The sequence below is a fragment of the Pristiophorus japonicus genome, chromosome 19, assembly GCF_044704955.1.
Source record: "Pristiophorus japonicus isolate sPriJap1 chromosome 19, sPriJap1.hap1, whole genome shotgun sequence".
Lineage (NCBI taxonomy): Eukaryota > Metazoa > Chordata > Chondrichthyes > Pristiophoridae > Pristiophorus > Pristiophorus japonicus.
Window position 1 is genome coordinate 35,655,909 of NC_091995.1, and position 26,304 is coordinate 35,682,212.

General features: G+C 50.4%; 1 protein-coding gene across 2 annotated transcripts in view; it reads right to left on the reverse strand.

Annotated features, from left to right (window-relative positions):
• The window catches only part of LOC139229830 (ral guanine nucleotide dissociation stimulator-like), a 200,760-nt gene extending 175,142 nt beyond the window's left edge, over positions 1 to 25,618 (reverse strand). Inside the window, exon 1 of one of the 2 annotated variants that reach the window (XM_070861429.1) lies at positions 25,350 to 25,618. In XM_070861429.1, coding sequence (XP_070717530.1) covers positions 25,350 to 25,466 — 117 coding nt within the window. In that variant the 5' untranslated portion in view covers positions 25,467 to 25,618. The remainder of the gene's footprint in view (positions 1 to 25,349) is intronic. The other variant, XM_070861427.1, reaches the window with a different exon arrangement.
• Between the last annotated feature and the right edge of the window lie 686 nt (positions 25,619 to 26,304).

Consider the following 26,304-nt stretch of genomic DNA (forward strand, 5'->3'; position numbering starts at 1 on the left):
GTCCCGCTCACCCATCACCCACTAACTCACACCAAGTCCCACTCACCCATCATCCCCCTAACTCACATCAAGTTCCGCTCACCCATCACCCCCTAACTCACACCAAGTCCCGCTCACCCATCACCTCCTAACTCACACCAAGTCCCACTCACCCATCACCTCCCTAACTCACACCAAGTCCCGCTCACCCATCACCCTCTAACTCACATCAAGTCCTGCTCACCCATCACCCTCTAACTCACACCAAGTCCGGTTCACCCATCACCCCTTAACTCACACCAAGTCCCGTTCACCCATCACTCCCTAACTCACACCAAGTCCGGTTCACCCATCACCCCTTAACTCACACCAAGTCCCGTTCACCCATCACTCCCTAACTCACACCAAGTCCCGTTCACCCATCGCCGCCTAACTCACACCAAGTCCCTTTCACCCATCACTCCCTAACTCACACCAAGTCCCGTTCACCCATCACCCCCTAACTCACACCACATCCCGTTCACCCATCACCCCCTAACTCACACCAATTCCCACTCACCCATCATCCCCTAACTCACACCAAGTCCGACTCACCCATCACCCCCTAACTCACACCAAGTCCCGCTCACCCATCACCCACTAACTCACACCAAGTCCCACTCACCCATCATCCCCCTAACTCACATCAAGTTCCGCTCACCCATCACCCCCTAACTCACACCAAGTCCCGCTCACCCATCACCTCCTAACTCACACCAAGTCCCACTCACCCATCACCCCCCTAACTCACACCAAGTCCCGCTCACCCATCACCCCCTAACTCACACCAAATCCCACTCACCCACCACCCCCTGTGCTGACACAAAGTCCCGCTCACCCATCATCCCCTGTGCTCACACCAAGTCCAACTCATCCATCACCCCCTTACTCACACCAAAACCCACTCACCCATCACTCCGTAACTCGCACCAAGTCTCGCTCACCCATCACCCCCTAACTCACACCAAGTCCCGCTCACCCATCACTCCCTAACTCACACCAAGTCCCGCTCACCCATCACTCCCTAACTCACACCAAGTCCCACTCAACCATCATCCCCTAACTCACACCAAGTCCCACTCCCCATCATTCCTAACTCACACCAAGTCCCACTCACCCATCACCCCCTAACTCACACCAAGTCCCACTCACCCATCACCCCCTAACTCACACCAAGTCCCACTCACCCATCACTCCCTAACTCACACCAAGTCCCACTCAACCATCATCCCCTAACTCACACCAAGTCCCACTCCCCATCACCCCCTAACTCACACCAAGTCCCACTCACCCATCACCCCCTAACTCACACCAAGACCCACTCACCCATCACCCCCTAACTCACACCAAGTCCCACTCACCCATCACTCCCTAACTCACACCAAGTCCCACTCAACCATCATCCCCTAACTCACACCAAGTCCCACTCCCCATCACCCCCTAACTCACACCAAGTCCCACTCACCCATCACCCCCTAACTCACACCAAGACCCACTCACCCATCACCCCCTAACTCACACCAAGTCCCACTCACCCATCATCCCCTAACTCGCACCAAGTCTCGCTCACCCATCACCCCCTAACTCACACCAAGTCCCACTCACCCATTACCCTCTGTGCTCACACCAGGTCCCGCTCAGCCATCACACACTGTGCTCACACCAAGTCCCACTCACCCATCACCCCCTAACTCACATCAAGTCCCACTCACCCGTCATCCCCTAACTCACACCAAGTCCTACTCACCCATCACCCCCCTAACTCACACCAAGTCCCGCTCACCCATCACCCCCTAACTCACACCAAATCCCACTCACCCATCACCCCCTAACTCACACCAAGTCCCGTTCACCCATCACCCACTAACTCACACCAAGTCCCACTCACCCATCACCCCCCTAACTCACATCAAGTCCCGCTCACCCATCACCCCCTAACTCACACCAAGTCCCACTCACCCATTACCCTCTGTGCTCACACCAGGTCCCGCTCAGCCATCACACACTGTGCTCACACCAAGTCCCACTCACCCATCACCCCCTAACTCACATCAAGTCCCACTCACCCGTCATCCCCTAACTCACACCAAGTCCTACTCACCCATCACCCCCCTAACTCACACCAAGTCCCGCTCACCCATCACCCCCTAACTCACACCAAATCCCACTCACCCATCACCCCCTAACTCACACCAAGTCCCGTTCACCCATCACCCACTAACTCACACCAAGTCCCACTCACCCATCACCCCCCTAACTCACATCAAGTCCCGCTCACCCATCACCCCCTAACTCACACCAAGTCCCGCTCACCCATCACCCCCTAACTCACACAAAGTCCCGCTCACCCATTATCCCCTGTGCTCACACCAAGTCCCGCTCACCCATCGCCCGCTAACTCACACCAAGTCCAACTCACCCATCACTCCGTAACTCGCACCAAGTCTCGCTCACCCATCACCCCCGAACTCACACCAAGACCCGCTCACCCATCACTCCCTAACTCACACCAAGTCCCGCTCACACATCACTCCCTAACTCACACCAAGTCCCGCTCACCCATCACTCCTTAACTCACACCAAGTCCCACTCACCCATCACCCCCTAAGTCACACCAAGTCCCACTCAACCATCATCCCCTAACTCACACCAAGACCCACTCCCCATCACCCCCTAACTCACACCAAGTCCCACTCACCCATCACCCCCTAACTCACATCATGTCCCGCTCAGCCATCACCCCCTAACTCACACCAAGTCCCGCTCACACATCACACCCTAACTCACACCAAGTCCCACTCACCCATCACCCCCGAACTCACACCAATCCCGCTTACCCATCACCCCCTAACTCACACCAAGTCCCACTCACCCATCACCCCCTGTGCTCACACCAGGTCCCGCTCAGCCATCACCCACTGTGCTCACACCAAGTCCCACTCACCCATCAACCCCTAACTCACACCAAGTCCCACTCACCCATCACCCCCTAACTCACACCAAGTCCCACTCACCCATCACCCCCTAACTCACACCAAGTCCCGTTCACCCATCACCCACTAACTCACACCAAGTCCCGCTCACCCATCACCCCGTAACTCACACCAAGTCCCGTTCACCCATCACCCACTAACTCACACCAAGTCCCACTCACCCATCACCCCCCTAACTCACATCAAGTCCCGCTCACCCATCACCCCCTAACTCACACCAAGTCCCGCTCACCCATCACCACCTAACTCACACCAAGTCCCACTCACCCATCACCCACTAACTCACACCAAGTCCCACTCACCCATCACCCCCCTAACTCACATCAAGTCCCGCTCACCCATCACCCCCTAACTCACACCAAGTCCCGCTCACCCATCACCCCCTAACTCACACCAAGTCCCGCTCACCCATCACCACCTAACTCACACCAAGTCCCGCTCACCCATCACCCCCTAACTCCCACCGAGTCCCGCTCACCCACCACCCTCTAACTCACACCAAGTCCCACTCACCCATCATCCCCCTAACTCACATCAAGTCCCGCTCACCCATCACCCCCTAACTCACACCAAGTCCCTCTCACCCATCACCACCTAACTCACACCAAGTCCAACTCATCCATCACCCCGAACTCACACCAAGTCCCACTCACCCATCACCACCTAACTCACACAAAGTCCCGCTCACACATCACCCGCTAACTCACACCAAGTCCCACTCACCCATCACCCCCTAACTCACACCAAGTCCCACTCACCCATCACCCCCTAACTTACACCAAGTCCAACTCATCCATCACCCCCTTACTCACACCAAAACCTACTCACCCATCACTCCGTAACTCACACCAAGTCCCACTCAACCATCACCTCCTAACTCACACCAAGTCCCACTCACCCATCACCCCCTAACTCACACCAAGTCCCGCTCACCCATCACCCCCTAACTCACACCAAGTCCCACTCACCCATCCCCCCGAACTCACACCAAGTCCCGCTTACCCATCACCCCCTAACTCACACCAAGTCCCACTCACCCATCACCCACTGTGCTCACACCAAGTCCCACTCACCCATCACCCCCTAACTCACACCAAGTCCCACTCACCCATCACCCACTGTGCTCACACCAAGTCCCACTCACCCATCACCCCCTAACTCACATCAAGTCCCACTCACCCATCATCCCCTAACTCACACCAAGTCCCACTCACCCATCACCCCCCTAACTCACACCAAGTCCCACTCACCCATCACCCCCTAACTCACACCAAGTCCCACTCACCCATCCCCCCGAACTCACACCAAGTCCCGCTTACCCATCACCCCCTAACTTACACCAAGTCCCACTCACCCATCACCCCCTGTGCTCACACCAGGTCCCGCTCACCCATCACCCACTGTGCTCACACCAAGTCCCACTCCCCCATCACCCCCTAACTCACACCAAGTCCCACTCACCCGTCATCCCCTAACTCACACCAAGTCCCGCTCACCCATCACTCCCTAACTCACACCAAGTCCCACTCACCCATCACCCCCCTAACTCACACCAAGTCCCGCTCACCCATCACCCCCTAACTCACACCAAATCCCACTCACCCATCACCCCCTAACTCACACCAAGTCCCACTCACCCATCACCCCCTAACTCACAGCAAGTCCCACTCACCCTTCACCCCCTAACTCACAGCAAGTCCCACTCACCCATCACCCCCTGTGCTCACACAAAGTCCCGCTCACCCATCATCCCCTGTGCTCACACCAAGTCCCGCTCACCCATCATCCCCTGTGCTCACACTAAGTCCCGCTCACCCATCACCCCCTTACTCACACCAAAACCCACTCACCCATCACTCCGTAACTCGCACCAAGTCTCGCTCACCCATCACCCCCTAACTCACACCAAGTCCCGCTCACCCATCACTCCCTAACTCACACCAAGTCCCGCTCACCCATCACTCCCTAACTCACACCAAGTCCCGCTTACCCATCACCCCCTAACTCACACCAAGTCCCACTCACCCATCACCCCCTAACTCACACCAGGTCCCACTCACCCATCACCCCCTAACTCACACCAAGTCCCACTCACCCCGCCATCCCCTAACTCACACCAAGTCCCGCTCACCCATGACCCCCTAACTCACACCAAGTCCCGCTCACCCATCATCCCTGTCCTTGCTGACCTATATTCGCTCCCACGTCGGCAACACCTCAATTTTAAAATTCTCTTCTTGATTTTCAGATCCCTCCATGGCCTCAGCCCCTTCTCTATCTCTGTAATCTCCTCCAGCCCAAGAATCCTTTGAGGTCTCAGCGCTGCATCTTTGGCCCCTTGCTCATGCCCCGATTTAATCGCCCTGCCATTGGCGATCATGCCTTCAGCTGCCAAGGCCCTAAGCTCTGGAAATACCTCCCTAAACCTCTCTGTGTCTCGAGCTCTCGCTCATAGAATATAGCACAGAAGGAGGCCATTCATCCCATCGAGTCTGCACCGGCTCTTTCAAAGAGCAAATCAATTAGTCCCATTCCCTCACACTTGCTCCATATCCCTGCAATTTTTCCTCCTTCAAATATTTATTCAATTCGCTTCTGATGCCTGTCCTGCCACCTTCAAAGATTTGTGGACAAACACTCCCGAATCGGTCTGTTTTTGCATCCCCTTTAAAATTATACCAATTGGCTTGTACTGTCTCTCCTTCCTTCCAACATGTCTCACGTCACACTTTTCTGCTTTGAATCTCATGTGACCTGTATGTGTCTGCCCATTCCACCAGCCTATCTATGTCCTCCTAACGATCAGTTCTCCTCTCTTTCCTCCTTTAAGACGCTCCATAAAACCTACCTCTTTGACCAAGCTTCTGGTCACGGGTCCTAATATCTCCTGATGTCACTCAGTGTCAGATTTTATCTGGTACCGCTCCTTCGAAGCAACTTGGGACAGTTTGCTGCATAAAAGGAGTGCGCTCAAAGGCAGTTGTTGTTGTAACGGCGCTATACAAAAGAAAGTTGCTGTTGGAAGTGCGCAGAGTCACTCGCCAATCACTGTCGAATTGGCCACTCTCACTTGTGCAGGTGTGAGCTGCATCACGACAATTAGCCTCAGCGTTCCTGGGTTTTAGCGGAGGAAAGTCCGCCACATCACCAAACTAGTTATCGCTGTCCGACAATCCGCGTCGGAAGCTGTAATGTATTGACATAAGAACATAAGAAATAGAAGCAGGAGTAGGCCATACGGTCCCTCAAGCCTGCTCCGCCATTCAATAAGGTCATGGCTGATCCGATCATGGACTCAGCTCCACTTCCCCGCCTGCTCCCCATAACCCCTTATCCCCTTATCGGTTAAGAAACTGTCTATCTCTGTCTTAAATTTATTCAATGTCCCAGCTTCCACAGCTCTCTGATGCAGCGAATTCCACAGATTTACAACCCTCAGAGAGAAGAAATTCCTCCTCATCTCAGTTTTAAATGGGCGGCCCCTCATTCTAAGACCATTCCCTCTAGTTCTAGTCTCCCCCATCAATGAAAACATCCTCTCTACATCCACCTTGTCAAGCCCCCTCATAATCTTATACGTTTCGATAAGATCACTTCTCATTCTTCTGAATTCCATTGAGTCGAGGCCCAATCTGCTCAACCTTTCCTCATAAGTCAACCCCTTCATTCCCGGAATCAACCTAGTGAACCTTCTCTGAACTGCCTCCAAAGCAAGTATATCCTTTCTTAAATATGGAAACCTAAACTGCACGTAGTATTCCAGATGTGGCCTCACCAATACCCTGTACAGCTGTAGCAAGACTTCCCTGCTTTTGTACTCCATCCCTTTTGCAATAAAGGCCAAAATACCATTGGCTTTCCTGATCACTTGCTGTACCTGCATACTATCCTTTTGTGTTTCATGCACCAGGACCCCCAGGTCCTGCTGTACTGCGGCACTTTGCAATTTTTCTCTATTTAAATAATAACTTGCTCTTCGGTTTTTTTCTGCCAAAGTGCACGACCTCACACTTTCCAACATTATACTCCATCTGCCAAATTTTTGCCCACTCACTTAGCCTGTCTATGTCCTTTTGCAGATTTTTTGTGTCCTCCTCACACATTGCTTTTCCTCCCATCTTTGTATCGTCAGCAAACTTGGCTACATTACACTCAGTCCCTTCTTCCAAGTCGTTAATATAGATTGTAAATAGTTGGGGTCCCAGCACTGATCCCTGCAGCACCCCACTAGTTACCGATTGCCAACCCGACAATGAACCATTTATCCCGACTCTCTGTTTTCTGTTAGTTAGCCAACGAGTTCTTCGCTTAAGAATTCATAGCAACACATTGTTATTGAGAACCGGTTGGTTTATTCGCAAAAGGTTTAACGATCACACTACACATTACCAGTTCATCCACCAGGCTCACAACCATCTGTCCCATCGTGGATCCCTTGAACCCAACTGGCTGGGGTTTTATTGAGTCTTGTGAACATCACATGACTTGCTAAGCCACTCCCAACTCAACAGCTCTGCAACTCTTTTGGGGGTACAAAATAAACATTAGATCGAGTACCTCCGATCTGGGGGACACTCCAGACACTTACCCAACAGCTCTACAGCTCTTTTTGGGGGAGACAAAATAAACATTAGATCGAGTGCCCTCCGATCTGGGGGACACTCCAGACAATTTTAACTGCCCTCTTTTTTTTTTGTTTTTTTGTGGGGTTTTTTTGTGGGTTTTTTTGTGATTTTTTTGGGGGGCATTAAAATCATATAATTTACAAGTACCCCCTATAAAAGGGGAGGGGGACACTAAAAATCAACAGCTCTGCAAACCTGTGAGCATCCTCACAGGTGCATACACCACAGAAGCTCAGAGGGGGTACGGGTGCTGGGTAAAGACGGAACTCGTGGTCGAATGGCAGCCCACATGCATGGGCGAGCCTCGCGAGCAAAGTAAGGGCCACTTGCGCGAAGGTGAAGGAAGTGACCAATGCCTGCAGAGACCCACACCAGCCCTTGCGAAGGGAGGGGAGGAGAGATAGCAAGAAATTAAGCCTCACATTTAAGCCTTGCATATCAATGCAAGTCCTTCTTTCTTTTACATTTATATAGCGCCTTTCATGACCTCAGGAAATTCCAAAGCGCTTTACAACCAATGAAGTCATTTTGAGTTGTCGTCGCTGTTGTAATGTGGGGAACGCAGCAGCCAATTTGCGCACAGCAAGCTCTGTTTTAGTGATGTTGATTGCGAGATAAATAATGGTCCAGCTCCCCTGCCCCTCTGCAAAATAGTGCCGTGGGATCTTTTACATTTACCTGAGAGGGAAGATGGGACCTCGGTTTAACGTCTCATCCGAAAGACGGCACCTCCGACAGTGCAGCACTCCCTCAGCACTGCATCATCATCATCATAGCCAGTCCCTCGGAATAGAGGAAGACTTGCTTCCACTCTAAAAGTGAGTTCTCAGGTGGCTGAACAGTCCAATACGGGAATTACAGTCTCTGTCACAGGTGGGACAGACAGTGGTTGAAGGAAAGGGTGGGTGGGGAGTCTGATTTGCCGCACGCTCCTTCCGCTGCCTGCGCTTGCTTTCTGCATGCTCTCGGCGACGAGACTCGAGGTGCTCAGCGCCCTCCCGGATGCTCGTCCTCCACTTAGGGCGGTCTTTGGCCAGGGACTCCCAGGTGTCGGTGGGGATGCTGCATTTGATCAAGGAGGCTTTGAAGGTGCCCTTGAAACGTTTCCTCTGCCCACGTAGGAGTTCCGAGTAGAGCGCTTGCTTTGGGCGTCTTGTGTTCGGCATGCGGACAACGTAGCCCAGCCAACGGAGCTGGTCGAGTGTGGTCAGTGCTTCGACACTGGGGATGTTGGCCTGATCGAGGACGCTGACATTGGTGTGTCTGTCCTCCCAGGGGATTTGCAGGATCTCGCGGTGGCATCGTTGGTGGTATTTCTCCAGCGACTTGGAAGTGTCTACTGTACATGGTCCACGTCTCTGAGCCATACAGGAGGGCAGGTACCACTACAGCCCTATAGACCATAAGCTTGGCGCCAGATTTGAGTTCCTGCACTGGGAGTGTCAGCCTAGATTTATGCGCTCAAGTCCCTGGAGTGGGATTTGAACCCACGACCTACTGACTCAAGAGACTTAGAGTGCTAACCCACTGAGCCACTGTCACTGAAACTTAGTGAGGAGGGAAAAAGCAATTGAAACTCTGGCCAAGTTGGACGCCAGTGAAGAGTTACAAAAGCTGGAATGAAGCAATTCGTGATAATAAATCAGATATAAAACAAAAGGTGTTTGAAAAAATCAACTAAATCCACCGCTACAGCTGCTTCGTCCTTGCTGAGAGTTTCGAGAGGAAATCTGTCCCTGATGTCTCCCAGAGTTCAGGCACACAAACGTATTATTTCACAGTGTTATGACACCCGGGACAATAATGGCTTCTTTGTGTCTGTTCAAAGAACATCCTGTTTACCATTGTTTTCCAACCCAGAGGTCAAGGTCACCGGGAAAAAAAAATCCTGGTGGGGATGTGAGCCACTTGGACACTTCGAACCAAAGTAAATACGAGCAGAGAGCATGGGTAAAGGTCGGGAGCTGGATCATTCAAATGGTGGGTTGCTGTGACTGCAGGGCTGGGGGCTGCTGCTCCAGCCCCCGGGCCTAAGTTCACATCCAAGCCTTTCTTGTATCGGCCGACTGAAGCAAATTAACCGTCAAGTGTTATTGGTGTGTTTCCCTGGCTGGCCTCCCACATTCTACCCTCCGTAAACTTGAAGTCATCCAAAACTCCCCGTGTCCTAACTCGCACCAAGTCCCGCTCACCCATCACCCCTTGTGCTCGCTGACCTACATTGGCTCCCGGTTAAGCAACGCCTCGATTTCAAAATTCTCATCCGTTTACAAATCCCTCCATGGCCTCGCACCTCTTCCAGCCCCACAACCAAGATATCTGCGCTGCTCTAATTCTGCCCTCCTGAGCATCCCTGATTATAATCGCTCAACCATCGGTGGCCGTGCCTTCTGTTGCCTAGGCCCCAAGCTCTGGAACTCCGTGCCTAAACCTCTCCGCCTCTCTTTCCTCCTTTAAAAAGCTCCCTAAAACCTCCCTCTTTGAACTCACCTGCCCTGATATCTCCTTATGTGACTCGGTGTCAAATTTTTTTTGTCTCACAGCGAGAGGATTTGAGTATAGGAGCAGGGAGGTCTTACTGCAGTTGTACAGGGCCTTGGTGAGGCCACACCTGGAATATTGTGATCAGTTTTGGTCTCCTAATCTGAGGAAGGACGTTCTTGCTATTGAGGGAGTGCAGCGAAGGTTCACCAGACTGATTCCCGGGATGGCAGGACTGACAGAAGCTGGGATTGCTCTCCTCAGAGCACGAAGGGTCAGGGGGAGATTTAGTAGAGGCGTTCAAAGTCATGAAGGGTTTTGATTGAGAGTAAATAGGGAGAAACTGTTTCCACTGGCAGGTGGGTCAGTAATCAGAGGACACCGATTTAAACTAATTGATAAAAGAACCAGCGGAGCAAGACGAGGGGAATGTCTTTTTGCGCGCAATAAGTGGTTGTGATCTGAAATGTTAACTTGTGTTTCTGTCTCTGCAGATGGTGACCTGGACTAGCTGGGTATTTCCAGCATTTAATTCACATTTACAGCGGTATTTCGCTTTTGTTGTGTTCTGGGACGCGCTGCCTGAAAGGGCGGCAGAAGCAGGTTCAATGGCGTTTCAAAGGGGAATTGGATCAATAGTTGAGGAGGAAAATAAAGCAGGACTACAAAGAGCAGGGTGGAGTGAGACTAATTGGACAGCTCTTTCAAAGAGCCGGTGCAGGCACGATGGGCCGAATGGCCTCCTTCTGTTCCGTAAGATGCAACGATTCTGTTTTATGTGACACTTGTACCTCCTTCACAGCAAACGAGCCAAAGCTGGGCAGAGGAAACGCTTCAAGGACATTCTCAAAACCGCCTTGATAAAATGCAACATCCCCACCGACACCTGGGAGTCCCTGGCCCAAGACCGCCCTAAGTGGAGGAAGAGCATCCGGGAGGGCGCTGAGCACCTCGAGTCTCGTCGACGAGAGCACGCAGAAAACAAGTGCAGGCAGCGGAAGGAGCGTGCGGCAAACCAGTCCCACCCACCCTTTCCTTCAACCACTGTCTGTCCCACCTGTGACAGAGACTGTAATTCCCGTATTGGATTGTTCAGTTACCTGAGAACTCACTTTTAGAGTGGAAGCAAGTCTCCCTCGATTCCAAGGGACTGCCGATGATGATATGATGATGATGATGGGTAGTGCTCTCGTCTCTGAGTCAGAAGGTCGTGGGTTCAAGCCCCATTCCAGGGGGCAGCATATTGATGAGAAATAGGAGGGGGCCAAGGATAGATCCTTCGGGGGGACACCAGAGGTAATGATGCGGGAGTGGGAAGAGAAGCCACTGCAGGAGGTTTTCTGGCTACGATTAGATAGATAAGAATGGAACCAGGCGAGTGCAGTCCCACCCAGCTGGACGATGGTGGAGAGGTATTGGAAGAGGGTGGAGTGGTCAACCGTGTCAAAGGCTGCAGACAGGTCAAGAAGGGCGAGGAGGGATAGCTTACCTTTGTCTCAGTCACAAAGGATGTCATTTGTGACTTTGATGAGAGCAGTTTCAGTACTGTAGCAGGGGCAAAAACCGGACTGAAGGGATTCAAACATGGAGTTCCGGGAAAGATGGGCACAATTTGGGAGGCGACAACACGTTCAAGGACTTTGGACAGAAAAGGGAGGTTGGAGATGGGGCGATAGCTAGCAAGCACAGTGGGGTCAATGGTTGGTTTTTTGAGGAGAGGGGTGGTGACAACAGATTTGAAGGAGGAACAGTATCTGAGGAGAGGGAACCATTAACAATGTCGGCTAACATGGGCTTCCAGTTTTTTAGGGGGGGGGCTTCAATCGCTGGGGACTTATACCATCACCCCCCACTCCCTCGCCACACCACGCTGGATTTGCTCATTGAGAACTTATAGGAAGACAGGAAAGAGTAGAGAGAAACTGTTCCGATTGGCGGAAGGGTCATGAACCAGAGGACGCAGATTTAACGTGAACGGTGGCAGAGTGGTAATGTTGTTGGACAAGTAAGCCAGCAAGCCTGAAATAATAATCTGGAGACAAGAGTTAAAATCCCACCATAGCAGCTGGGGAATTAAAATTCAGTTTAAAACCAGGGGACACAGTCTAAGGATAAGGGGTAGGCCATTTAGGACTGAGGTGAGGCGAAACTTCTTCACTCAGAGAGTTGTTAACCTGTGGAATTCCCTACCGCAGAGAGTTGTTGATGCCAGTTCATTGGATATATTCAAGAGGGAGTTAGATATGGCCCTTACGGCTAAGGGAATCAAGGGGTATGGAGAGAAATCAGGAAAGGGGTACTGAGGGAATGATCAACCATGATCTTATTGAATGGTGGTGCAGGCTCGAAGGGCCGAATGTCCTGCTCCTGCACCTATTTTCTATGTTTCTAGATTTCACAGCACTGTGGTTGACTCTTAACTGCCCTCTGAAATGGCCCAGTGAGCCACTCAAAGGGCAATTAGGGATGGGCAATAAACGCTGGCCTGTGCCAGCGACGCCCACATCCCGTGAACGAATTTTTAAGAAGGTGATTGGTAAAAGAACCAAAGGCAACACGAGCAAAAGCTTTCTTACACAGCGAGTGGGTGTGGATTTGGAATGCGCTGCCTGAAAGCGTGGTGGACTCAATCAAAGGGAGTTGGATAAGTAGTTGAGGGAAAAAAAACTGCAGGGCTACGTGGCAAGGGCAGGGGGAATGGGACAAGCTGAGGTGCTCCTGCAGAGAACGGGCACGGGCTCGACGGGCCGAATGGCCTCCTGCTGTAACCATTCTATGATTCTATGAAGGAAAGACAACCCTGTAATAAGGAGGGCCACCCAAGAAAGAAAGACTTGGATTTATATAGTGTCATTCACGACCATCAGATGTCTCAAAGCACTCTACAGCCAATGAAGTACTTTTGGAGTATAGTCAATTGTTGTAATGTAGGAAACATGGCAGCCAATTTGCGCAGAGCAAGCTCCCACTAACAGCAATGTGATAATGACCAGGATAATCTGTTTTTTTGTTATGTTGCTTGAGGGATATTGATCAGGACACTGGGGAGCACTCCTCTGCTCTTCTTCGAAATATTGGCCATTGGATCTTTCACATCCACCTGAGAGGGCAGACGGGGCCTCGGTTTAACGTCTCATCTGAAAGAGCACCACGATCCCCATCGGGCAGACCTGCCCTGAAGCACTAGTTCCAGCTGGGCGCTTGAGATCTGGAGCTTGGTTCAGATATACCAGTCACGTTAAAACGACTGCTCCTCATCCTGATTGCACCTTGCAAACATGGTGTGTGAGTTCCCCTGCAGCCAAGCACCGAGCTGCACCGAGCATGTGACAAATGTTACAAGTAGGCCTCAGGCCTGTGCTTAATAATGCAGCAACGTGGTGAGAATGTGGAACTCGCTACCATGTAGAGTAGTTGCAGCATATAGCATCGATGCATTCAAGTGGTAGTCAAATAAGGAGAAGAGCGAGGAAGGAACAAAAGGATATGTCGATAGGGTGCGATGAAGAGGGGTGGGAGGAGGATCGTGTGGAGCATTAACACCGGCATGGAACTGTTGGGCCGAATTGCCTAATCCGATGCTTGAAAATCTATGTGCTGTTATGTACTGTGTGATGGGACAGTGTAGAGGGAGCTTTACTCTGTATCTAACACATACTATACCTGCCCTGAGAGTGTTTGATGGGAAAGTGTAGAGGGAGCTTTACTCTGTATCTAACCCGTGCTGTACCTGCCCTGGGAGTGTTTGATTGGACAGTGTAGAGGGAGCTTTACTCTGTATCTAACCTGAACTATACCTGCCCTGGAAGTGTTTGATGGGACAGTGCAGAGGGAGCTTTACTCTGTAACTATCCCGTGCTGTACCTGCCTTGGAGTGCTTGATGGGTCAGTGTAGAGGGAGCTTTACTCTGTATCTAACCCGTGCTGTGCCTGCCCTGCGAGTGTTAGATGGGGCAGTGTAGAGGGAGCTTTACTCTGTATCTAATCTGTGCTGTACCTGCCATGGGAGTGTTCGATATCAGCAGTATATAACTGCAGAAAAGCATTCCATTCCACTGCAGCGATGTCCCTCACATGGTTTGACCAGCACTAACAAGCTCATCCCAAAAATAAATGCTATTAGATGCTATTTGAAGAGATTGCTAAGATTTGGAAGGGTGGATTCCAGTTGAACCACTTACTTCTTGTCAGAAACTATCGACAGATCAGAGTTACGGTACAATGCAAGAAACATGCCATCCGCTGCTGGAGCCCTCATCCATGCCTTTGTTACCTCCAGACTTGACTATTCCAACGCACTCCTGGCTGGCCTCCCACATGCTACCCTATGTAAACTAGAGGTGATCCAAAACTCGGTTGCCCGTGTCCTAACTCACACCAAGTCCCACTCACCCATTACCCCTGTGCTCGCTGACCTACATTGGCTCCCGTTTAAGAATCGTATCGATTTCATAATTCTCATCCTGGTTTTCAAATCCCTCCATGGCCTCGCCCCTCACTATCTCTGAAATTTCCTCCAGCCCCACACACCTCCCCAGAAATATCTGCGCTCCTTTAATTCTGCACTCTTGAGCCTCCCTGATTATAATCGCTCAACCATTGGTGGCCGTGCCGACTGTTGCCTGGGCCCCAAGCTCTGGAACTCCCTCCCTAAACCTCTTAGCCTCTCCATCTCTCTTTCTTCCTTCAAGTGTCCCCTTACCAAGTTTTTGGTCACCTGCCCTATTTACTTTTGCGGCTTGGTGTCAAATTTTGTTATCTCCTAATACTGCTGTGAAACACCTCGGGACGTTTCACTACGTTAAAGGCGCTATATAAATACAGGTTGTTGTGTTGTTGTTGCTATTTGTCCCCTCGTCTGATGGTACTGCTTCGTGTTGGGATTTAACTCCATGGGCCCTCAGCTTGCCTGTGGTACTTTGCCAAAATCGCTGTGCTGCATATGCAATGCTACACAGCAAGTGTATGGAGCCTCCTGTTCCAACAGGCCTTGCAGCCGAACCCAATTCCCACTTCGCCAGACGTGCAAACCCGTGTCCTTCACAGCAGTGTGTCGCTGGGACAGCTAGCACAATTTGGAACATATAAGAACATAAGAACATTAGGAACAGGAGTAGGCCATCTAGCCCCTCGAGCCTGCTCCGCCATTCAACAAGATCATGGCTGATCTGGCCGTGGACTCAGCTCCACTTACCCGCCCGCTCCCCGTAACCCTTAATTCCCTTATTGGTTAAAAATCTATCTATCTGTGATTTGAATACATTCAATGAGCTAGCCTCAACTGCTTCCTTGGGCAGAGAATTCCACAGATTCACAACCCTCTGGGAGAAGAAATTCCTTCTCAACTCGGTTTTAAATTGGCTCCCCCGTATTTTGAGGCTGTGCCCCCTAGTTCTAGTCTCCCCCACCAGTGGAAACAACCTCTCTGCCTCTATCTTGTCTATCCCTTTCATTATTTTAAATGTTTCTATAAGATCACCTCTCATCCTTCTGAACTCCAACGAGTAAAGACCCAGTCTACTCAATCTATCATCATAAGGTAACCCCCTCATCTCTGGAATCAGCCGAGTGAATCGTCTCTATACCCCCTCCAAAGCTAGTATATCCTTCCTGAAGTAAGGTGACCAAAACTGCACGCAGTACTCCAGGTGCGGCCTCACCAATACCCTGTACAGTTGCAGCAGGACCTCCCTGCTTTTGTACGCCATCCCTCTCGCAATGAAGGCCAACATTCCATTCACCTTCCTGATTACCTGCTGCACCTGCAAACTAACTTTTTGGGATTCATGCACAAGAACCCCAGGTCCCTCTGCACCGCAGCATGTTGTAATTTCTCCCCATTCAAATAATATTCCCTTTTACTGTTTTTTTTCCCAAGGTGGATGACCTCACACTTTCCGACATTGTATTCCATCTGCCAAACCTTAGCCCATTCGCTTAACCTATCTAAATCTCTTTGCAGCCTCTCTGTGTCCTCTACACAGCCCGCTTTCCCACTAATATTTGTGTCATCTGCAAATTTTGTTACACTACACTCTGTCCCCTCTTCCAGGTCATCTATGTATATTGTAAACAGTTGTGGTTCCAGCACCGATCCCTGTGGCACACCACTAACCATTGATTTCCAACCCGAAAAGGACCCATTTATCCCGACTCTCTGCTTTCTGTTAACCAGCCAATTCTCGATCCATGCTAATACATTTCCTCTGACTCCGCGTACCTTTATCTTCTGCAGTAACCTTTTGTGTGGTACCTTATCGAATGCCTTTTGGAAATCTAAATACACCACATCCATCGGTACCCCACTATCTACCATGCTCGTTATATCCTCAAAGAATTCCAGTAAATTAGTAAAACATGATTTCCCGTTCATGAATCCATGTTGCGTCTGCTTGATTGCACTATTCCTATCTAGATGTCCCGCTATTTCTTCCTTAATGATAGCTTCAAGCATTTTCCCCACTACAGATGTTAAACTAACCGGCCTATTGTCTGCCCCCTTTTTTAAACAGAGGCGTTACATTAGCTGCTTTCCAATCCGCTGGTACCTCCCCAGAGTCCAGAGAATTTTGGTAGATTATAATGAATGCATCTGCTATAACTTCCGCCATCTCTTTTAATACCCTGGGATGCATTTCATCAGGACCAGGGGACTTGTCTACCTTGAGTCCCATTAGCCTATCCAGCACTAACCCCCTAGTGATAGTGATTATCTCAAGGTCCTCCCTTCCCACTTTCTCGTGACCAGCAATTTCTGGCATGGTTTTTGTGTCTTCCACTGTGAAGACCAAAGCAAAATAATTGTTTAAGGTCTCAGCCATTTCCACATTTCCCATTATTAAATCCCCCTTCTCATCTTCTAAGGGACCAACACGGGCGATTCTCTCATGTAGAGTGTTAGCCGTGGCTCACTCTTGTCTTTGAGTTACGAGAGGATTGGTTCAAGTCCCACTCCAAGGACTACAGCACAAAACACCAGGCCGACACTCCCAGTGCAGTGCTGAGGGAATGCTGCAGTGTCAGAAGTGCCGTCTTTCGGATGAGACGCTGAACCAAGACGGACGTAAAAGATCCCATGGCCACTATTTGAAGAAGAGCAGGGGAATTATCCCCGGTGTCCTCACCAATATATATCTCTCAACCTACATCACTAAAAAAAGAATATCTAGTTATTATCACTTTGCTGTTTGTGGGAGCTTGCTGTGTGCAAATTGGCTGCCACATTTCCCACATTACAACAGTAGTGATATTTCAAAAGTGGCTGATAACATTTTGGGATGTCATGAGGTTGTGAAAGGCGTTATAGAAATACAAATCTTTTTTTTTTCTTAAACAGCAGAATTTTGAATTTTGCTTTGTGCTTATACTATCCCAAAGTATAAACCTGATTTGCAATTTTGAACCTAGGATACATAATCTGTTGGAAATAAAGAAAGATTTGTATTTATATAGTGCCTTTCACGACCAACGGATGTCTCAAAGCACTTTACAGCCAATGAAGTACTTTTGGAGTGTCGTTCCTGCTGCATGCTCAGGTGTGTCACAGCAAACAGTTATTTCTTGTTCAGCTTGTTTGGCAAGGGTGAGGGCGGGAGCCAGTCTGGACTGAAAGGGAAGTGGAACACGCCCGGTAAACTTAACTGCCGCGCATCGCAAGAGTGTCGGCAAGAATAGTTACATGTCCGAGGGGGTAGCTGGTCTCGAACCATCCCGAGGGGGCAGCGCAAAGCCAGATCGCTTGCTCTCCCGACACTTGCTGAGATGTGAGTGTGTCGACCACTGACAGTGGGAGGCGCTGTGTGTCTTGCTGGAACACAAGCAGCTCCTCAATGAACTGTGACGGGACGTTGAGTCTTGGCTACAGCAGGAGCGGCGAGATCGGGGCGAAGAGGTGGTAAGAGACTGTGGAGGGATGTGATCGGGGCCCAGGGGCGGCGTGAGTTCGGGGCCAAGGGCCCAGGGGCAGCATGGGCCAGCCCACACTGCGATATATATACCGAGCCTAATCCCACTTTCCAGCTCTAGGTCCGTAGCCCTGCAGGTTACAGCACTTCAGGCACACTAGGTCCGTGCAGCAGAGCTGGTCTCCAGTCATTTTGGTCAATCCTTGCCACTGCACCAAGACCGAGCTCTGTCAGGCCCGTGTGGTGGCTGGTGTGCATCGGCCACCACACGTTAAAATTATCCACGCATCTTCCACCCTTCAGATGTAGTTCGGGTCCTTCATTCGAAACATCCTTTTTTTTGGTGTGGAAGCAAGTCATCCTGGTTTCAAGGGACCGCCTATGATGCTGCCATTAAACAAGCTCAAGGCTTATGTTATAGAACAGGGTTAAAGGATACGGCAATAAGCACAGAGACACAAACTCTGCCGAACATGCTGAGGGAGTGGGGAGGTTTGCTGCGCGATGCAGCGGGCTGAGTGGGGTCTGTCCGCTTTCACTTTGCGGCAAAAGGTTCCACACAAGCATCCGCCTCCCTGAGAGTTTCGGTTTATCTCCCTCAGGCGCAATAGATTGCGTGTTTGGACAAATTGCTCACGGCCCGCAGAGGGAATGGGGGCCTCGATGGAGAGAATGGGCTCTGTCCCTTGTTAACTCCTCACCCGTTGCATGCCAGACACGTACCTGGTTCCCCAGCTGACTGGCTCGCTGGTGTAAGGACTGGCTCAGCACACAGGCTATTGTGTGTGAGATCTGATCCTCTCTGACAATCTGCAGCCTGTTGTGCGCCCTACTTCATACACGTTTACAGCACGGAAGGAGGCCATTCGGCCCATCGTGTCCGCGCCGGCCGACAAAGAGCTATCCAGCCGAATCCCACTTTCCAGCTCTCGGTCCGTAGCCCTGCAGGTTACAGCACTTCAGGTGCACATCCAAGTACTTTTAAAATGTGGTGAGGGTTTCTGCCACTACCACCCTTTCAGGTAGTGAGTTCCAGACCCCACCACCCTCTGGGTGAAGAAATTTCCCCTCAAATCCCCTCTAAACCTTCTACCAATTACCTTAAATCTATGCCCCCTGGTTATTGACTCCTCTACTAAGGGAGCTAGGTCCGTCATATCCACTCTATCCAGGCCCCTCATAATTTTATACACCTCGATCAGGTCTCCCCTCAGCCTTCCAAAGAAAACAACCCTAGCATCTCCAATCTTTCCTCATCGCTAAAATTCTCCAGTCCAGGCAACATCCCCTCTGTATCCTCTTCAGTGCAATCACATCCTTCCTGTAATGTGGTGACCAGAACTGCATGCAGTACTGTAGCTGTGGCCTAACTAGTGTTTTATACAGTTCAAGCATAACCTCCTTGCTCTTGTATTCTATGCCTCGGCTAATAAAGGCAAGCATTCCCTATGCCTTCTTGACCAGCTTATCTACCTGGCCTGCTGCCTTCAGGGATCTGTGGACATGCACTCCCAGGTCCCTTTGTTCCTCTACACTTCTCAGTGTCTGTACCATTTAATGTGTATTCGCAAGTGGGTACTGCTTTGATGTACAATACATTTCCATGAACGTTCCACCATCATGTTTCTTTGATGGAAGTATTTCTCAGCCTGTCTTGTTAAAATTGAGACGTCTGTTTCAAACCAGAGAGATTTACTTGCACCCTAATCTCCGGTTTTGGGGGCTGAATGTTAGGGCTTTCATCCATCCCAGTTGCCAACTCATTTGCTTCCACGTTTTAATGTGATGGTGAAAGGTGCAAGCTGGCATTGGGATGGCAGGAATCACACCCTTAATCAAACAAAATGAAGCTGGATAAGCTTACAACTGTATTTTTTGCATCATATGGCATCATGTTAGTGAACATGTATTTAATGCAGCTAATGTGGCGGAGGTGCGACGAATGAGGGTACGGGGCCCAGAAGAGCCGAGGGCCCAGGGGCTGCACAGGCCCAGCCCACACTGCAGTATGTGTGCGCACTCGGTCCGTGCAGCAGAGCAGGTCTCCAGTTGTCCTGGTTAAGCCTTGCCACTGGTAAAGGCCTAGCTCTGTCAAGCCCGTGTGGTGACTGATGTGCAACGGTCACCACACGTTAAAACAATCCACGCACAGGCATCTTCCACCCCCTCAATTGGAGTTCAGGACTGGAACATCGGGTCCTTCATTGAAACATTTGTGAACTCGTGGAAGCAAGTCATCCTCGCTCGAGGGACCGCCTATGATGACGATGTGGGAAACACAGCAGCTAATTTGCGCCCAGCAAGCTCCCACAAACAGCAATGTGATAATGACAAGATAATCTTTTTCGTTTTTGTAATGTTGATTGATGGATAAATATTGACCCAGGACATTGGGGATAACTCCCCTGCTCTTGTTCGAAATAGAGCCATGGGATCTTTTACATTCACCTGAAAGGGCAGGCTGGGCCTCGGTTCAACGTCTCATCCAAATGACGGCACCTCCGACACTGGAGCATCAGCCTAGACTTTTTTGTGCTCAAGTCCCTGTAGTGGGATTTGAGCCCACACCCTTCTGACTCAGAGACGAGTGTGTTACATCACTGAGCCACAGCTGACATTAAGGGAATGAGCTCACTGGACAGTGGACCACCAGAGGAAATTAAAGGGTGAATTTTCCACTTGCGTGTTTTGGATGCACATCATGTCAGGAGCACATACAGGAAGCCACACATGCACAGCCATGTTTTGCATCTACTAATTTGAATAAATGGTACCTAGTTGGTACTTCCTCGAGGTGAGACTGTGCACAAGTGTACATCGGGATAGAATCATAGTATGATACAGCACCGAAGGAGGCCATTCGGCCCATCGTGCCTCTGCCGGCTCTGCCTACAAATTGTTCCCCTTCAAGTAGTTACCCAACTCCCTTTTCACCATTGAATCCGCTTCCACCGCCCTTTCAGGCAGCGCGTTCCAGATCTTAATAACTCGCTCGCTCTTTTGCCGTGGGAACGGTAGCTGTGATGTATGCACCTGTGAGTATGCTCACAAGTTTCTGGAGTGGCACCCAAATTTTAATTTGATGTTTTTTGTCTAAAGTTTAATTTGTTTACTGTGCCGGTTTTAGTGCCCCCCCCCTTTTCCCTTTTAGCCAGGGAACACTTGAAAAGTTCTTTTGGAGTGTACCTCCCCCCCCCCCCCCTCTTTACTCAGGGGGCACTTGATTTTCTGATGGCAACAAAAATAGTTGTGGAGCTGTTGCATTGTGAGTGGCTGAGCCAGTCACGTGATGGTCACAAGACTCAATAAAACCCCAGCCAGTTGGGTCCTGGCCATCCACGATGAGGTGTGCAGTTGTGAGCCTAGTGGATGAACTGGTCATGTGTAGTGTGATTGTTAAACGTTTGTTAATAAACCAACCCATTCTTGATAGCAATGTGTTGCTATGCATTCTTCAGCAAAGAACCCATGAAACAAATACATTATAGTAGCATTGGGGTTATGTTACTGGACTAGTAATCCAGAGGCCTGGACTAATTATCCGGAGACAAGCATTCAAATCCCACCACGGCAGATTAATTAAATCTGTAATTTAAAAAAAAAGCTACTATCAGTCATGGTGACCATAAAACTACTGGATTGTCATAAAAATCCACTAATGGCCTTTAGGGAAGGGGACACTAAACAGCTCCCACCCGCGCGTCGCGTTGCCGGCTCCTGCCGTGAACCTCGGTGAAGGTTTAGCGGCGGCGCCGACAATTTGCGCTGCGCTCGCTAGCCCCGCCCACTCCGTGACATCACCCAGGGTGCAACGCCCCCGTAGTCCCGCGTTTGCGAAATTCACTCTTTCCCTTGCGGTGGTACCTGGGCACTGAGACCGGCCGGGGAAAGCGGTCGACAATGAGAGGGGATCTCATTGAAACGTATAAAATTCTGACGGGGTTGGACAGACTGGATGCGGGGAGGGTGTTTCCCCTGGCTGGGAATTCCAGAACAAGGGATCACAGTCTCAGGACACGGGATAGGAAATTTGGGGCCGAGATGAGGAGAAATATTTTCACTCAGAGGGTGGTGAACCTGTGGAATTCTCTACCACAGAAGGCTGTGGAGGCCAAGTCACTGAATATTAAGAGGGAGATAGATAGATTTCAAGGGGTAATGGGAGAAAGCGGGAATATGGTGTTGAGATAGAGGATCAGCCATGATCATATTGAATGGCGGTGCAGACTCGAAGGGCCGAATGGTCGACTACTGCTCCTATTTTCTATGTTTCTTTGATCCCGGGGCGATATCGTCCGGAGCACAAGGTCAGTGCTGAAATGTCACTTTCTAAACTTCTATTTATTTATTGCAATAGTGGAGGAAGTGTGGGGGAAGTTGATTGACATTTTCACCAGGAATTTATTTTTCATTTTCAGACTCTAGGATGCCGGCATCTTAGCACCAAACAATTGAGTAGGCCTCCCACGCTATTGCTGCGTTAGTGCCCGAAGAGGAGTGTGGAACACTTCGTTGAGCGCTCCACTGTCCTCTTGGGGCGATACAACTGAATATGGCACTTTGAGGCGGGAGACATCGCCCGACACGAAAGGTAGCGCCCCAATGCCAACACCACCTCAAAGCGGACGGCACCGAATTTCTGCCCAGAATTGACTTTGGGCCTCGCTTCAAGGTCTGTACCCTCTCCACTGAGTATCCCTCCCCCTCCCTGGTCACAGTCTCAGGTTAAACCAGATTGCCTGCAATCTCAGCGATCTATATCAACCACAGGCTGAGTTTCAGCCCCCACATCCTCTCCGTCGCAAAGACCGCCGACATAACATCACCCTCCTCCTCCCTTACCTCAGCCCGCCTGTCACTGAAACCCTCAACCATTTCTTTGTCAGCTCCAGACCCAACTACTCCAGTTCTCCGTCTTTCGGTTGCGACGTTAAACCGAGGCCCCGCCTGCTCTCTCAAGCAGACATAAAAAATCCCACGGCCATTATTTCGAAGAAGAGCAGGGGAGTTATCCCCGGTGTCCTGGGGCCAATATTTATCCCTCAATCAACATAACAGAAATCAGACTATCTGGTCATTATCACATTGCGGTTTGTGGGAACTTGCTGTGCGCAAATTGGCTGCCGCGTTTCCCACATTACAACAGTGACGACACTCCAAAAAAAGTACTGCATTGGCTGTAAGGCGCTTTGAGACGTCCGGTGGTCGTGAAAGGCGCTATATAAATGCAAGTCTTTCTTTACTCTCCTGGCCAGCCTCCCGTTCTCCACACTCCGTCAATTTGTGCTCATCCAAAACTCTGCGGCTTGTTATCAATCCCACATCAGGTCTTGTTTGCTCATTACCCAGGCCCTTGCTGGCTTTTGTGGGTCCTGATCTCACAATGTGTCAAATTTCTAATTCCCACAGGCGTGTTTAAATCCCTCCATAGCCTCACTCACCCCGATATCTCTCGCCTTCTCCGATGCTACAAACCCACCCTCCCCAGTGTTCCATCCCTTGGGCTCCAGCCTCCAGTGTATCCCCTCCTCCCTTTGCCGCACCATTGGCGGGCCGTGCCTTCAAATGCCTCGGCCCCACTCTCTGGAATTCCCTCCCTATACCCCTCCAGCTCACCCTCCTTTAACGTGTCATCTGTGACTCAGTGGGTAGCACCCTCTCTCGCCTCTGAGTCAGAAGGTTGTGGGTTCAAGTCCCACTCGAGCACATAAATCTAGGCTGACACTTTGGGACAGTACCGAGGGAGCGCTGCACTGTCGGAGGTGCCGTCTTTCAGTTGAGACGTTAAACCGAGGCCCAGTCTGCTCTCTCAGGCGGATGTAAAAGATCCCATGACACTATTTTGAAGAAAAGCAGGGGGAGTTATCCCCGGTGTCCTGAGGCCAATATTTATCTCTTAACAAACATCACTAAAAAAATCAGTGTTCACTGTCTCATTGACGTTTGTGGGAGACTGTGGCGCAAATTGGCTGCCGCATTCCCTACATTGCAACAGCTTCAGATATTACACTTCAAAGGTACTTCATTGGCTGTGAAGTGCTTTGGGACATTCTAAAAAGTGCTATATAAACGCAAGTGTTTCTTTCAACCCTCTTTTGGTCACCAATTCTAGCAGGTCATTCTTTGTCGATTACCCTTCGGACATTTCGCTACATGAAAGGGTCTATATAAATGCAGGCTGACGATGCTACGACAGAATTAAATCGAATTTGCAGCACAGAAACAGGCCTTTCAGCCAAACTGTTCTGTGCCGATGTTTGTGTCCACACAGGCCTCCTCCCAATCTATTTTGTCGAACCCTATCTGTACGTCCGTCTATTCTTTTCTCCCTCTAGTAGTTATCTAGCTGTCCCTAGGGGTGTCGGTTGAAGACACGCCCATCCGCTTCCCATTGGAGTTTCAGAGCTTCATAAAAAACTGGCCCCAATTCCGAAGTCATCCGCTCATCGCTTTATGCCCGGTGCCCAAGTCCAGCCATATGCAGGCCATTTTACACAAGAACATAAGAAATAGGAGCAGGAGTAGGCCATTTGGCCTCTCCGGCCTGCTCCACCATTCAATAAGATCATGTCTGATCTGATCATGGACTCAGCTCCACTTCCCTGCCCGCTCCCCACAACCCTTTACTCCATTATCACTCAAAAATCTTTCTATCTCCGCCTTAAATATATTCAATGACCCAGCCTCCACAGCTCTCTGGGGCAGAGAATTCCACAGATGTACGACTCTCTGAGAGAAGAACATAAAGTAACAAAAGAAATAGGACCAGGAGTAGGCCATACGGCCCCTCGAGCCTGTTCCGCTATTTAATACGATCATGGATGATCCGATCATGGACTCAGCTCCACTTCCCTGCCCGCTCCCCATAACCCCTTATTCCCTTATTGGTGAAGAAATTCCTCTTCATCTCCGTTTTAAATGGGCGACCCCTTATTCTGAAACCATTCCCCCTAGTTCTAGGTTCCCCCACGAGGGGGAAACACCCTCTCTGCATCTACCTTGTCGAGCCCCCTCAGTATCTCACATTTTGGTTTGTCAAAGGACTGTTTCACTTGACTGAGATATGAAAGAGGGCTGGCAAATTTCAAAAACACTTGCAGTTCAGTGGACTGCTCAATGGCCTTGCGATGCATGGTGACGCTGGTTTTGTATGCACATCAACGCTGAAAAGGAGAGGACATTATTCACTGGTGTTTCGATCACACCATATGGGTTTCAGGAGATGATCAAATCAGACACCAAAAAATTTGGCAACACTGGCCATCGATAGCATTAAGTGACAAGATCAATAAAATACATATTGATAGATAACAAACACCTCGACCTACCAGTGGGGGCTCCAGATCCGGGTCTCGGGCTTTGTATCCACTTAGTATGACATTCGCTTCTCCTGAAAGTTCCAGCCTCACCCCGTCCAGCATATGACGAACTGTCCGAGGAAGCATCACAGTTTCTCCTTCCTGGAAGCATCTGTGACAGGAATGGTGTCCAGGGAAGTTGGGGCCTTTAGCTCGCCGAAGCTCAGACCAACCCCAAAGATGCAGATGGGGTGGGGGGGTGGGAGGGGATGCGAGGGGAGCAAGATGCGTCCGGTTACCGAAAGGGGTTTACACGGGGTGGGCCTGATGAGGTACAATTTCTGCCCAAGACGTCCTTCACCGCGGCGAGGAGGGAAGCTTCCTCATTGACGTCGGCAAGGGTCCCCGACGCACCCCTGGAAGCTTGAGCTGCCACCTGGAGATGGTTAACTGGAGGACAGGTCCAGTCCAACAACCTTCCCGTCCGAAGCAGACCACGACACAGTGCTTCAGGGGGAAACCAGACACTCGATGGAATGGACTCACGTCAACGCTTGGGCAACAAAGAGTTCTGGGACATCTCCAGATCGTCCCACGCTTTTTTCCAAGTTTTGCTTTTGCCACCGGCGATTGGGGTCAACGCACAAGGAGACCCAAGCCTCTATTTTCTTTTTCGGGCGGGGAAGCGATTTTGAGATACGATCCAGCCAAGAGAACCACGGCACAATGCAGTCACACGGCGGGCGGAGATCAAAGGAGAAAAGCCTGCTGACCAGTCAACCCTGCCCAGGTTGTGCAGGCCCCATGGCAACGGGCACCTCCTTGTCGACGCAGATATCTGAAGCTAGCGGGCAGGCGCCGTGGTTTCAGCAAGTGCAGGAGCCCATTATCCACATTGTACACAGTCTGCTTTCAGTGGCCTCTGGGCAAAATTAAACTTCTTCACTTCCAATGTCCAGCCGTCCAACTGAATTTCACTTGATTA